At 42.1% G+C, this 15,360-nt stretch overlaps 1 protein-coding gene across 1 annotated transcript in view; it reads right to left on the bottom strand.

Moving 5' to 3' along the window:
- The window catches only part of LOC115314811, a 90,050-nt gene extending 89,195 nt beyond the window's left edge, over nucleotides 1-855 (bottom strand). The window contains exon 1 of the mRNA XM_040207718.1: nucleotides 795-855. Within this exon, the coding sequence (XP_040063652.1) occupies nucleotides 795-855 (61 nt within the window). The remainder of the gene's footprint in view (nucleotides 1-794) is intronic.
- Nucleotides 856-15,360: the final 14,505 nt, after the last annotated feature.

Raw genomic sequence — 15,360 nt, 5'->3', positions numbered from 1 at the left:
TGTGCTAAGTGTGTCCGTGTCTGATGAAACTGGGGTCTTGGCAGTTGAGCAAAGCCCGGGCTAAGCTTTATTTAGCAGTGCCATTTCAGTTGATTTACCTTTTTGGAAACTATACTGGTTGTTTGTAATAATATTGTTTATTACAGAAATCACTTAAACGTTTGTAAATAACGCGTTCCACTACTTCAGAAAAGACCGGAAGTACTGATATTGGTCTATAGTTATTCATATTATTCTGGGGACCACCTTTATGGATCACACAAACCTTCGCTATTTTAATTTTTTTTTTCTGGAAAGATAGCGGTACTTAAAATAAGGTTGCAGATATGCGAAAGCGGAGTAGATATGAAAGAGGAAACTGCTTTGATTGGCTTAGAACATAGCCCATCTTCTCCACAGGCACCGCTATTCCCTAAGGATTTAATGATAGTAGTTATTTCTAGTTCAATGGTAGGTGCTAGAAATAGTGAGTTATGTAAAAGGCATAAGACTAACATGTAGGCGTTCTCGCTGAGGGCATAGTAGAAGAACCGGATTCTAGAAAGTGGGAATTAAATTTATCTACAAGAGACTGATGGTAATCCATTAACAGTAATATAACGGTAATCCATTATATTCGAGGCTCGGTATTTTGTTATTTAATCCATCCTATTTTTAAGTAACGGGCACAAGTCTAGTTCCCATGAAATCATTACAGTACTCGGATGAGCCCACTTAGATTGTGACGGAACATTTACTATTCGAAACCTAGAATAAGCATCAAAATATATCAAAAGCGCTCCTCGAGTACTTACCAAAAATGAGCGCCAAGGGCACGAAGATGTTGCGAAATCGATTCTTCATCGAGATGGCCATGTTCTTGAGGTTTTTCTAGAACGCAAATGTACGATGCCTTATATGCACTATTTATATACGCCTATTTGCAGATCCAACGAGAGAGATGCTACTCACAGTTACTGCTTCTATCCGAGACCTGAGAAAGTTTTAGATTGGAACAATTCTCGTCCGGCCCGCTCTCATAGCAGCGATATTTTTTTAACACATTTGTCAAAGCAGTTTTGACGTCGTTGTTTTTGTTGTCTTTGTCCGAGGTATTGTATTGTTAAGCTAGACTTAGCATCAAAAATAGAACTTTGGAAGACAGATCATAATAAGCAAGGTCACGTGACCTTGGGGTGACCTTGGGGGAGGGGGGTCACGTGACCTTGGGGTGACCTTGGTTACGCCGACGCCGCTCAAGCCGGAAACAGGCGCCTAAGAACTGCGCTCTAAAACAAAAATTCGATGGCTTTCGGCGTGTTTGCACCGCGGTGGCAAAATCTGTAGGCGCCAAGAGCCGAGGCCGCGACAGCCACTGTCGCCAGGACGCCAATCGCCCAGAGCAGCCTAAAGCCCCAGACACTGCCTGGATAATTTTTGTTCGTCTTTTAAGAGAAGTTTGTTGCCCGCTTTCTTTTATCTCTGTTTTTATTTTAAACATTATTAGACAGCCCTTCACTGTCTTTGTCCTCTTGAACTCAATCATTCGAGTACGATGCGTGCTATACCGTCACGGAGTCACTGCGTGCCACACACGAGCAGTGTACTTTGGTTCTATTTCTGAGCGCCTGTATGACCCCTTAATTTGCGTAATATTGTGTTTGCGATAACAAGTCAAGATCACAAAACAAAATTAATCGTATATTTGTTTTGCTGTCCTCCTTTCCGCAGCACAGCTTCTCATTAGTTTTTTATGCAAATGACGCCGTATTGAACACACATCATAGATACATCATCAGACTACTCAGGCGTGGCAGACTCATTCTTTGTTAAACTACCGAAGCACCAAAGAGAATGTTGGGGACGTAAGTACAGGTGCTGCATGCGCTCACCTGCCTTGTATAAAATATACGAAGTAGATAAGAAAAATAGGGCATTGAGAAACGCACTTGCAAAGTGCCATTTGTTTCAAAATTTTGCTTTCTAACTCTTACTGCTCCAGACGCCAGCCCGTGCAGTGCGTGTGCCTACGTTACCGGCAGACTGGTACGGAACGCGTTACAAGTAATGGATTACTTGTAATCGATTACATTTTACTGTAATTTTGTAATCCTTTATTTACTTCCTTTAAGCAGTAACGATTCTTGTTATTGAATTACTTTTTTGCTGTAATCGACTACAAAATTACCGATTACCACTTTTCTCAATTTCGTTTTTTATGGGGGGGGGGGAGGAGGGTTAGATGTGCTGGAGTTACTCAGCTCTGGTAAACAGTCAATATATTTTTAAACCATTCAGCGCGGGATCTTGAGCATTAATAGACTACTTTAGTATGCTTTGTTTCTTGGGTACTTTTTTTTTTGTACACCGGAGATTACGTTCGGGTATAAAAAAGACCTTCTCCAATCTCTTGTGAGTAATGTATTTAAACAGCGCTTTTTTTATTTTATCTTGTTTTTTCTCAAGAATGGTGGATGTGTTTGCGTTACTCAATCAGCTCTAAGGAAAAAGAGTCATGGCGTTCTTTCCTTTCTTTTCTTTCTTTTTTTCGGAAAAACTGAGCCCGAGACCCCAAAAATAATCCTACCGTAATAAAAACGTTACATGAAATGTAACGTAGGAAGTAATCGATTACTTCAGAGTCATTTTTCGATTCCTTTTTTGAGCTTGTAGTTGTAACTGTAACTGGTTACTTTTTACAGTGAAGTAATTGTAATTGTAATCGGTTACTTTTTTCAGTAACGCGTACAAGTGCAATTCACTGACAGCAGCGGGCATAATCTTTCCGATTACCAAAGTGCTCTTTCACTTAATAACTTATTTAGTTCTGTCTTTACAGAAGAAAACCTGCGTAATATTCCTGTCCCACGCCAGTCATTGCACACTCCTATGGGGCCCATCACTTTTGACTGTGCCGGCGTCCTGAAAGCAATTGAGAACTTGAAGCTGTCTTCCAGCTCAGGGGATGACCACATGAATTCGAAGGTTCTAATAAACACGAAACACACTTCCGCAGCTTTTCTTTGTGACATATTTTCCCAGTCAATTAAACTTTCCGAAATTCCGAAGATTTGGAAAACTGGAAACATAACCCCTGTGTTCAAATCTGGTGACCGCCACCTAATTACAAACTATCGGCCCATCTCCCTAACTAACGTATCATCTAGACTCATGGAACACTTACTTTACTCCAATATAATCAATCATTTAAAAGATAACAACCTCCTTTTTAATCACCAACATGGTTTTCGGAAAGCGTACTCTTGCGAAACCCAACTAACGGCGTTTCTTCATGACATTCACGCAGGTTTTAATACCAATATTCAGACTGACGCCATTTTTCTCGACTTTTCTAAAGCGTTTGATAGGGTCCCTCATCAACGTCTTAAAATAAAACTTAACGAATTTAAGATCTATCCCGCTATCGTAAATTGGATATCCGAATTCTTGACTAACCGCACCCAGTACACCACTATTAATAACTCTAAATCCCCCTCGTGCCCGGTAACCTCAGGCGTCCCTCAGGGTAGTGTACTCGGGCCCTTACCCTTTTTAATCTACATCAATGATATTCATGAGCACATCTCCTCATCAGTTCGGTTATTTGCAGACGACTGCGTAATTTACAGGCCCATTCTCTCGCTCGACGATCACCATACCTTGCAAACAGATATTTCACGAGTTATTCAATGGTGCAATAAATGGCAGATGACTCTCAATTTCGACAAATGTAAATCCCTTTCCTTCTCTCATCGTGCTCTTCAACCTTTTTCTTACCATTTTGACGCGTCCCCCCTCACCGTTTGCAGTTCATATGAATATATCGGTGTTCATTTAACATCTGACCTTTCATGGACATCTCACATCAGTAATATAGTAGCTAGCGCAAACCGTACCCTCGGTTTTTTGCGCCGAAACCTGAAACCCGCAACACCAGAGATAAAACAACTAGCATACTCAACTTTGGTTCGGTCTAAACTTGAATTCGCTTCTTCTGTGTGGTGCCCTTGGCAATCTTATCTATCTAACAAACTTGAATCCATCCAAAACATGGCTCTTCGTTTTATTTTTTCTGATTACTCACCATTCACGAGCATATCTGGATTGCGCGAAGCAGCTAACCTTCACACGCTTTTATTGAGGCGCCGAGTGTCTCATCTCTCTCTCCTTCACCGAATCTTTCACCATAACATGCCTCTTCGTGAATCTCCGTTTTTACCCCCGTGGCAGATTTTCCCCCGCTTTGACCACTCCTGCAAGTTGCGGCCCATTTTTTCGTCGACTACTTCATACAGTAATTCAACTTTACCTATGGCAATAAACGATTGGAACATACTACCAAATGACATTGTTACCATAACTGACACAGATACATTTGCCGCCTCCGTAACCACTTTCATCTCTGCTTTATCCGACTAGTTCCCCCTTCTATTGTGTTAAAATTGCGTGCGGAAGTGTTTGATTAAGAGAAATAGTAACAAATACCACTCCCTTGTGTAATGCCCGTAAGGGCCTTCAGGGATAATAAATGATGATGATGATGAAGTCTGGTGACCGGTATTCTTTTCGATCCTTGGGTAATTCGGCAATTGGGCAGAAGATCGAACAATGGGCGGCGCTTTATCGACCTTATTTTTCCCACAGCCCGGTGTTTACTAGCAGAGCATAACGACGAATTTTAACCACGCCTAGCATGGCCTGGGCACGAGCGCTTCTCTCTGACCAGTGCTTTGGTCGCACGAGGAGCGGCCTTCGAATCGTGATCTTCGATTTCCCTGATCAAAAACAAAAAAGAAAATTCGGTTTGTTGTCCCCACAGCTGAAGCCGGCCGCTAGAGGCGTGACTACCTGACCTCCTTCCCAATAGGTCAATTCCCGTCGTTTTCTGCAACCGATCTTGGCCGTACTAAGTGTCAAAAGAAGCACCGTTAGCTTGACTCAACTTTTTCCTGCTATAAAGCCAAATATATTGGCACCCATGCACTTGCCCTGCTTAAGCGACACTCAAAGCTGTGTACGTGAACTCTTAACCTCTTCTGAAATTCCACAAAAAGTTACACCTAAATATGAACCCTATCAGTACAGTGCATTTCCGAAAAGAGCTAATGGCTGGTGCCAATTTCAGCGTTCGAATGTCACGGAGCGTGCTTGGATCTATCTCCTAAGCCATGAAGACGTCCATACTGAGCTGCGGAGATAGCACTTTGAACTGTGGATTCGTAAAAATTAACACTCGCTCATGTTACGTACAAATAATAAATGTGTGCAAGAAAACAAGCATTAAAAAAATGAAAGGCGTTTACAATCCTCTGTAACACCAAGTTAGAGCGCAGCCCTTGAGGAGGAGGAGGGGAAGGTACGGAGGGGAGGGTGTGTCTCTCCTCCTCATCTGTCACATATCATTTAATTTAGCGCGGAACATTCCCGCTAAATTCATTGGGAATTTGTTTTCCACTAAGTTTAGCGGGGAATTTTGAACGGTAAAGTCAGCGGGGAATTTTTTTCGCTAAATTTAGCGCGAAATCCTTTCCGCTAAATTTAGCGGGAATTTTTTAAACTAAATTTAGCGGAACATTTCTTCCGTTAAATTTAGCGGGGAATTTTTCCCGCTAAAATTAGCGGGCAATTTTTTCCGCTGAATTTAACGGAAATAATTTCCCGCTAAATGTAGCGGGAAAACGAGAGCCCGCGCTCGGCGGCCGGCCAAAACCACGGTAGTAGCGAAACGTGGCCGTCCACGCCAGTACACCAGAAGGATATTCATGCTTTCGCATTCGCAACTCATAAGAAGTGCTTAGGTGTACTGGGCATTTTTTTTAAACCACAGTGTGCCGTTTGTAATAAATATAAAGCAATTAGCTGCAGTTTGTATATATTTGTCAAAAGCCTTTACAAAATGCGTAACGTCTACCTCTTGCGCAAATTATCTTTTTATTATGACTGTCCAGAACTCTGTAATTGGTTCAAGAGTTATCTGTCCTTCCGACCAAATAGTGTTCGGGTCACAGACAACTATTCTCAAGCGGTTAATTCAATACCTGGCATACCCCATAAATAAATATTGGGTCCTCCTTTGTTTTTTGTTTTTTTAATTTTTATAAACGATGTAGCGTCTTGTGTAAAAAATGTGGAACTGCTTTTATTTTCCGATGGCATCACGTTCTTCAGAACCGTTCATTGCCCATTACATTGCGATACTATAGACCGACACGCTGTTTACAAACAAGCCCGCGTTTGCCCACACCAGGTGTGGGCACTTGGCGTGCGCAGAAACCAGATTTGTGTGAAGTGAAGCGTCTGCGCATGCGCAGTGCCGTTGACAGCGCCACCACAGCTGCGTGACGTCAGAGCCGCGTGTTGGTATCCACAACACGAAGATGCCTAATATTTCGCAGTGGTGTAAACACAATCGGTTATTCCTGAATCTTCTAAAAATAAAAGTGACTTTTGTGTCAACATCATATGCGATTATTAATCACATTGATCGTATTGAAAGAAAACAAACTGAACAGGTATCACTTATAAAGGATCTTGGCGTGTACCTTGATTGCGGGTTAACTTTCAAAAATCACGTATCTGTTGTTGGCGGTTCGGCCCTTAAAAGTTCTGGGAATTATATTGCGATTGACTAGGCATTCTAAAAAAAACACTGTTTCATGCATATTTCCAATTAGGAACTCAGCGCATGTAACTCAGGCCTTGAACATTAAGCATGAGCAAAAAAAATTGTTCAACGATTATGGGATTTATCTGATGGAAATGCGTTTGCATTGGTTCTTTCTCACCCCCTTTTGGCCTCTTTCCATTTGTTTAGGAACCCTTGCTATTCGTTTATCACCGATTTTCTGTCGTTTATTAATGATACTTTCCTCTTCGCTTTCCGATGCACGCTCCCATCGCCTTGCCATCTACGGCAGCAGCCAAACAATGCTTACGCTCCTCCTGTCTCGACCTAAAGTCATTGACGCATGGCCTCGGGTTTCCTCCGTCGTCACTCTTGGATAGGGTCACCCATATTACTTGTAGAAAGAATCCCATCAATCATCGGAGCGGCAACTGAGCTGAACAACATTCCAAAGCAAGGCGGCGCCTTCGTCACTGGCTCCGAGCCAGCGGTGCCACGCTCCTATGGGTCGGGAGCGCTGACGTCATAATCTCAGAAAAAAAAGGTCTATTCTTATACTCTTTGTCTCACATAAGACACCCCAAAACTTGAATTCGACGTACAGCGCACTGAAGTCGAACTGACGGTACCAACTGTCATGAGAGACTTGATAGCCGTGTGGTACAACTTATTAAAAAAGCTAATGTTCATGTTACTGACTACAAAAGAAAAAATCGGGGTTTTCTGGACCTTACTGCGAAACCTCAGTGTTTCCTTTCTGCGATCTTTGATACGAATTTTCGCTATTTAATAAGTTATATGTCACCGTTATCAAGCCCCTCGTAAAATTTGGGGCCGTCTGTTCGACTATAGGGCGTTGTACGTCGAACTAAAGGTCTGGGCTGTATTATATGGGACAAAAGGGTGTAAGGTGATACCCTTTTTATGAGAGTGCAGCACCCGGTACCTTGTCGCTCTCTCCCGCCACCGACACGATACCTCCTCACCACCTCACTCTTCTTGCGACGTCATGCATGGCACCGACAAACGTACATGTACGTACGGACTGACACCGGCGGGTTTTCTTGAAAACGAGCATTCCAATGCTAACGAATTAAAAGGCTCGTTAGAATTGTTTATGGTGGATGGATTGGATGGTGACTGGATGGATATCATGACTATGAATGCTTATTAACGATATTTTCGCTGCAGCTTCTTTCTCGCAGAAGGACTGCCCGTGATTTGGTGCTCCTGCATAACATTGCAAATGCGTCATTGATTTTTCTTGTCTTGTCAGTAAAATCAAGTTTGCTGTTTCTAGCCGCGCTACGAGAGAGTTTACCTGCTTTCATAATCGTTCAGCATGCGGCACATCACTCCGTTTTTATTATACACATTATACAAGAATAGAGTGCCACTCTGTGTTGTCATAAATACGCCCATTTCCGCATACCGCTGTCATTTGTACGAACTTTTTGTCACCTCATAGCGTGTCAATATATGCGTATATATATTTACGTATATTTATTTTTATTTCGAGTAGGAATAGTATGTTAGCAGTCTTGAGTTTCTTAACTTTTCCTTGACGTTTTTATTTTTTATACTCTGACATATTGTATTTGATACCTTTAGTGTTATGTCAATTTCTTCTTTTTTTCTTCTTGCTTTTTTTTTTTTTTTTTGTACGAGTTCGCGCACCTAAAAGTAGGCAGCGTGGCCGTCTTAGGGCACCTCAAACATCATTACTATTATTATAGTAAAATCTAAAAGGGAAGCGTTTATATGTTTTAAAGAAAGGTGGCGCAAGTCTACCGCCCGATAAAAAAAAGGTACAGCCAATACCAACTATCCGTTCTTACATGCTATAATAGAAGTCATGCGTTTGCAGGAAGTGTTTCTATAGTTTTTGCGATGCCTCGCAGGAAAAATTTCGTCTTCACGACGCCTTGTGAGAGTACAGCATTTGGATAGGGGCAGAGAAGCAAGGTTGGCTCGTTCTGCTGCGGCCAAAGTCTGAAGGAGGGAACGAGGGTCGTCTCAATTATATCGCTCAAATGTAACCTTCGTAGAACAAAAACAAACAAAAAAACTTCGAAGTGCTTTCGCGTGTCAACGTACTCTCCTCTCCAGCAAAGCACCGCAAAAATAGCCCCGTTCTTTCAACATTTGTTCTATTATTCAAAAGAAAATGATGTTACGCTATTTCCGTCTTAACTTATACGATTTCAAGGTATAGGCTAGATAACACAGTAAAGCTTCTTTGTTCATATTTCGTATATTTTACAACAGGACGCGCTAGACAGTGTTTGTTTAAAAAGGTAAATTCGAAACTTTTGTAAACTTAGCTGACATTCGTTTCCATAATCAAGTCCAACAAGCTCGTCAGATACGACCATGACATATTCCTCAATTGCGTACTGACTTTGAACGTCAAGGAGTCAATTTACACTGTCTGAGCTGGTTAATATTCTTGCATCCCTAGAAATCGATGTCACTTCACTTAACAAACTTGCATAGTTACCTCTGCATAAAAGCGTACATCACCTGTAGAATTTATGTGTTTCTTGCTACTCTTATTTTTATAAATCTAGTGAGTTACTCTTTTCTTTATAGGGTCATGAAAATTCATCAAGCTGTCAGATCTTTTCCGCGGTATCCCCCACCGATCATTAATCAAAAAGGTTGTTTCATTGTTTTTGTTGACCACTAGCGAAATTTATGAAGGGAATTTTTATATATTACAAGAAATACTTTTTTTAAGTTGATTTTTTTAGGCTTTACATATTTATGTTTCGAAAGCGTTACTTTTTACACTTTCTTCACCGTAACCAAATCATTGAATAAGTACAATCTGGGCATTTTTTTAATTTTCAAATAAATGTGTTTTGATATTTCAAGCTCCATGTTCGCTCCCGCCAACATTTGAGTACACATTTTTTCGTTAGTCATAACCCAACTTTATCCACGTGTGAGTCTCAGGGGGATGGTCGGCGTTATCTTATTTGACCTCCAGCTAAAGTGGTATGAAAAGGTAACCAAAAGAAAACGACGTTAGTTCTAAATTTAGTGACTTTTTTGTTCCGGTAACTATAACAGTAACTTTGATACTTTATTTTTAAGTATATAAAACTGTAACAAATTACACTCTGAAACTATCGTAGGAAATACTGACAAAAGGTGAGTCAAACTAGTCGACGTCACAATTGATCTAACTTTACGCGACGTGGAATATTCCTCAAGGTGTAAATATTTACTTTTTTTTGTTATGATATTTCGGGACAATTTTCACATTCGCAATATATTATTACAGTGCTATATAGAACGCCGTCGAACGTAACAAATTGCGCTTGTCCTTGTCCACTCCTTCATGTGTGTCGAGTGCATTTGCGCACACAAGTTTACTAACTACTATGACCCAACTAGTTAAACAACAAATCATGCGTAAAAACGTCCCACATTGCAAAACTATTATTTTCCTCTGCTTTCTTTCCTACATTTTTTGCAAATGTGCTGCAGCCAGCTTTGTGTACCCCATACGACTTTGTTTATAACTGAAACCAGCATTTTATACTTCGTTCCCCTTTAGGTACAGTCGGGACGAAATGAAACGCGAACAGTGGGTGCATAGTTTTCGCAAGATGCTGCACCACCTGAACCAGATGGGAGCTGCAAGAAGATGGCTCCTCCTTCGATGTGCTAGACTCTTGCTCAGTGCATCTAAACCTTCGGTGTTGCGTCTCTAGGTGACTCAACGTGGGTCGAAAACCATGCGCTCCTTGTTCGCGTTTCATTCCGTGCCGACTTTACAAGCGCGGCCGATATTGTGAGACGAATGGCCAATCAAAAAGCGAAAAAGGCATAACGTCGGGCGTGCTCTTTGCACCTCAGAGGGCCAGTCGTTGTTCGCCGTCTCTGTGAGCGTGCTCGTCCGCCAGCTTATCCTATCAAGCGAAAAGAGCACGCCATTAAGTTGCGCTTTTTGGCAGTTTGATCTGCACTTCCGCTCATAACATCGGCCGTGCTCGAACCTAAGGTGAAACAAAGTATCGAAGTATAGTGACAATTAGAAAATATGCATTGACCATTTTTCGTCATTCAAGCGATCATCGCTTAAGCCCAAAAACAGTATTCTGGACATCGCTGTATTTTTGTTGTTTTTCTTTTTCCTTTCTCTGCTGACCTTTTGCAGTCAGCTTTGTACACGGCATAAAGTTGTTCACTACCGAAGACAATGTCCAAGTGAAAGTTCTAGATGGTGCATTGTGCATTGTGCATTGTGCATTGTGCATTGTGCATTGTGCATTGTGCATTGTGCATTGTGCATTGTGCATTGTTCGTAATCATGCATTGATCACGTGTTTCCTCGACATGCCTTTTTTTCTGCTTTTTCTTTGTTGAGGTGCCGCAGCTAGCTTTGTTCACGTCATCATGTTGTTTTCATAAGAAAAAAACAAGGTCATAATAAAATTTGTGGACGGTGCCTTGTGTATTGTTCATAAATTAAGCAATAATCCCTTGTACCCCAGCAGGACCGTATTCTAGACATGGCTCTATCGGTCTGCTTTATTTTGCTTAGGTGCTGCAGTCAGCTCTGTTTCATAAGCTTGTTCACTAGTGAAACCAGCGGCTTAGTTAAAATTGGAACCGGTGCATAATGCATTGTTCGTAGTTCAAACAATGATCACTTCGACCCAAGAGCTGTGGTCTAGACATGGCTGACTAGTGGAGACAATTGCCGCCACCTATCAGACGCCAATACGCCACTTCCATAATCTCTTCAAATGTACTCCTACATATCCAATCTAGCCCTACAGGCTGCGAATGGCTAGCATTGTTATAGTATTGCGCAGTGAATGTCGTTGAAACTGGCCATGACGACGCTTTCTACATTTCGGCCTTTTTTCGCTCGGGTAGGTCACGCTTTACTGAAATGCGAAGAAGACTCCAAGTGAAACTGCTAACGCTAGTAATTGTATGCCACGTCTTGCACCGGAGTCACGCTTCATCAAGGCGACAAAGTTGGGAAGAGCATGTACAATCATAAATGTTGCCTTGGGGAATATAAAAGCTTAAAGACAAGTCGGAAACACATTCAGCTGTTGGTTTGGTGGAATAACTGACGGGAAGGGCTCATGACAGTTGAGAAACACAGTAATAACCCATTAATTTATTTCCACTTTACACGACAGCATTGTACATTGGCACGCCTTACGCACATCGTGCATATCAGCAGGCCCGACTATGAATCCATCAGTCTTGCTTGGAAAGTGCCTAAATGGAACGAAAACAAGAGACAACTTCTCAATTTCCGGTTGGAAATTGGGCACCAATGCGTTCAGAAAAAGAGACAAAAGTTTTCCTGCAAAGAGTGTTGATACTGTGGTTGGGAATTATAGAATAATATTGGCGGACCACATTTGAAAATTAAACGAAACACGTTTCATTTCGTGTCCCATAGTAGTGTGTAATTTATGGTCATCTAGACCATTCTAGAATAAAAAGCTATATATCCCATTCTGCCTAAATTCGAATGACGCGCAAACGATAAACATATTTAGGAACATAAATTATTCATCTGAAAAGTCAACCCGCTTTCACGGCATTTTATTCTTGAACACAATGCACATTGTTTCGCAGTTAGCGTTTGCTTGTTTAGTTTATAACTGAGTTAAATCAAAATTTAAAAAAAATCATGAACAAGAGATAATTATTCTTTCGATAAATCAAAAACAAACATTAGGTTTTTGTTTTTTTAAATAAAATTTGTATTCTAAGTCTTAAAACTAATTTTGATAGCCGTAAATGACCTCAAGGTTTCGCGTTGTGGTATTGAAACTCATTGTTACTCCCGGCATTGGACTTACATTTACACGTATTATTACACCGCTTGGTGCTCTTGGAGAAATTATTTTCCGTCTGTATCTCTGTTTGTTTTCATCGAGGTTTGTTCTTATATTGAATTGCTAAGACATAAATGTCTGAATTTTGCAATAATAAACCGTAAAAGACGGTCGACTTTTAAAGGTTTTTTACACGCAGAAGTAACGAAGACAGTAATGACAAGAAATGACAATGGAATGCATTCGGTTTAATAAAATGTCAACTAATGCCAACGTTACATAAGAACAGCCAATTAGTACCCTATTACACGGGACGTCTCAACGATCTTTGAGCCAACGATGGTTGGCATCTTCCAACTTCTATGGAGCACAACTAATACAATATTTACAGTAGCGCTGTCAACTGCTATTAAACCAAAGATAGTTGGCATCTCCCAACTGTCAAAGAGCTCAATGAAGTTGTCAGGTGTTACGCGGTACATGGGCATAACGACCCCACCCCAGTTGAAATGCGCGTTAAAAAGTGATGCAAATGTATTTTATGCTCACTTTTCGTTCATTATAAACGCACAAAACAAAACAAAAATTGACGTATTTTTTGTTTTAGAGTAAGGAAACGACAATCAGAACGCTTCACACGAATTAAAAAAAGAGAGACATAAGGAATGTCTTTTCTGCACCGATATCACAATGGCGCCCTTCGCCGAGCGGTGGCTTCCGCAACGTGCCGTGATCTTTCTAGCGGCAGCTCTGTCCCCGAATCATACCTCTTCCAGCAATATTTACGGCTCCGATAGATATTGCCGAGGCTGCAAATACCAGCATCGGCTTTCGCGGCGTGCCGTGATCATTTTAGCGGCACCTCTGGCCCTGAATCGTGTATCTTCCGATATTATTCGCGGCTACACTACTTTCTAGAACCGTCCCTCAATATTCCGCTATAAAAAGTGTTTCGATGGCGCTGACAATCGGCAGAATATCGAACCAGAACCGAATCGGTATTTTTAGCTGATCCGAAACTGCAACGAATCAAAATATTCGCCCTCATCTTGTAAAATGACGGTTCGGAACCGAACCGTTATTTTTAGCCGAACCGGAACTGCAACGAACCAAAATCTTCGCCGTCATATTGAAACAGAACCGGAACAAAACCTAGAAAAAATTTAGCAGCAACCGGTTGAAACCGGTTCACTTTATTTTTTTTTTCTTTTTGTGTTAATATCAAGAAATTTATATTTCACAATAAAAAAATTGGCAGAGCTCTGTATTAATGCAATAGCGACATCAAGATCGTGGTCAAGATTTTCAGCTTTATGGGTATTGCGTGGAATCCTGATGCGCACTGCGTATGTGCAGTAGACCATTTTATATCACTGCGCTCGCACCTCATTGCACCGCTCGCACGCAGAGCGGCAGTACGCACTCCTTCACATTCGCGCCCTCTTGGAAGGACCTGACGACCTTGACGTCGCCCTCACCGTCGTTCTGGAGGTCGTCCTAGAGATCACCCTAGAGATTGTCCTACACGTAGTCATTGATATCGTCCTCTAGGACCTCGTCCTCGAGGTTGTCCTAGAAGTCGTCCTTGAGGTCGGTCACCCGAGACGTCGCCTTTGAGGTCGTTCTAGATGTAGTCATTCACGTTGTCCTCGACGTGGTCCTAGACGACGTGAAGGACGGAGTCTAGGACGACCTCTTGGGTGATATCAAGGTCGAGAAAGATTTAACGTCGTCCTAGATGACGACGCTAAATTGAGCGGGAAATTTCTCCGCTAAATTTAGCGAAAACTTTATGTCCCGAGCTATGTACCAATTCAGTTTTCCCGCTAAATTTCGCGGTGTGCAACAATACATGATATCACATTCACAGATAATCAGCCCTGTGGTTTCTACAAATTTGCCTCTATTAAAATATTTTCCTATGAATTGATCACATTCTCGTATACAGAATTGTATTCGACGATTGTATTGTATGAGAAATTGTGAGTTTACGTGGACCTTTCGTATTGGCACCGGGATTAATATTATGCCACGTGGTCACGTGACGTCATGTTGCCAAGACACGCTGTCAAGTAATGTAACGTCACGTGACCCCGTGACTTACTGCTTCAAGTCGATTTCAATTGAGAACACCACAGGATTCATGAGCGTTGTTGACGCCGTGGCGTCACATGACACCATGGCTTTGCATCATCGTTACTACATTACCTCACTTGTGGAACTCCCCCCTCACTGCCTTCAGCCCGCCTCCCGTCGTTTGAAACACCAACTATATATTCGTTTACGAACTGTGTGCTCCAAAACGTGCGATGGAACGCCATCTAGACGCTGCATTTCGAAACGTACGCATTCCATAGAATAGACTGAAGTTACCATAGCAGCCGTCCGGAGCGTTGAACGACGGGAGCCGAGTCGGGGTGAGTGACGGGGGGTACTGCTCGTGCATGCAGCGTCTGTGAGCAGTTCCGTAACTGAGTTAACCTAATAACGTTGCATTCCATCGTGAGTAACGTGTCAAAGTGACGTACTCGATTCCAATTAGCCCGAGTCAAGTGCTCTGGTTCATGACAATCAGCATCGCCAAACATTCTGTATATCACACGACTCTAGCACAACTGGACAGATATATGAGTTGTGGTAATAGTTTTGGTAATATCGCTTTATAATAATTACTGCCGGCCGATCAGTATGTGCTTCACTCTTCTCCCAAGGAGAGACACATTGGAACGAGAAGACAGCGAGTGGGTTTACTGTACTGCCCGGTTGCCCGTCCTCGAGAACCGGCAGTCCGGACCCGCCGACCCTGGTTGTCGCCCGTCGTTCAGAGCTCGCAGTCTGGGTCCGTGTCCAGGCGTGCAGATCGTCCTTCCCACGCCAGCGCTGTGTAGGCTAGCTGTCCCCGGCTTTCATACCTCGAGCTGCGGAACCACCCCGGGA

This window comes from Ixodes scapularis, unplaced genomic scaffold (assembly GCF_016920785.2).
Source record: "Ixodes scapularis isolate PalLabHiFi unplaced genomic scaffold, ASM1692078v2 PGA_scaffold0__279_contigs__length_252992795, whole genome shotgun sequence".
NCBI lineage: Eukaryota > Metazoa > Arthropoda > Arachnida > Ixodida > Ixodidae > Ixodes > Ixodes scapularis.
This window is presented reverse-complemented; position numbering and strand designations above follow the sequence as displayed.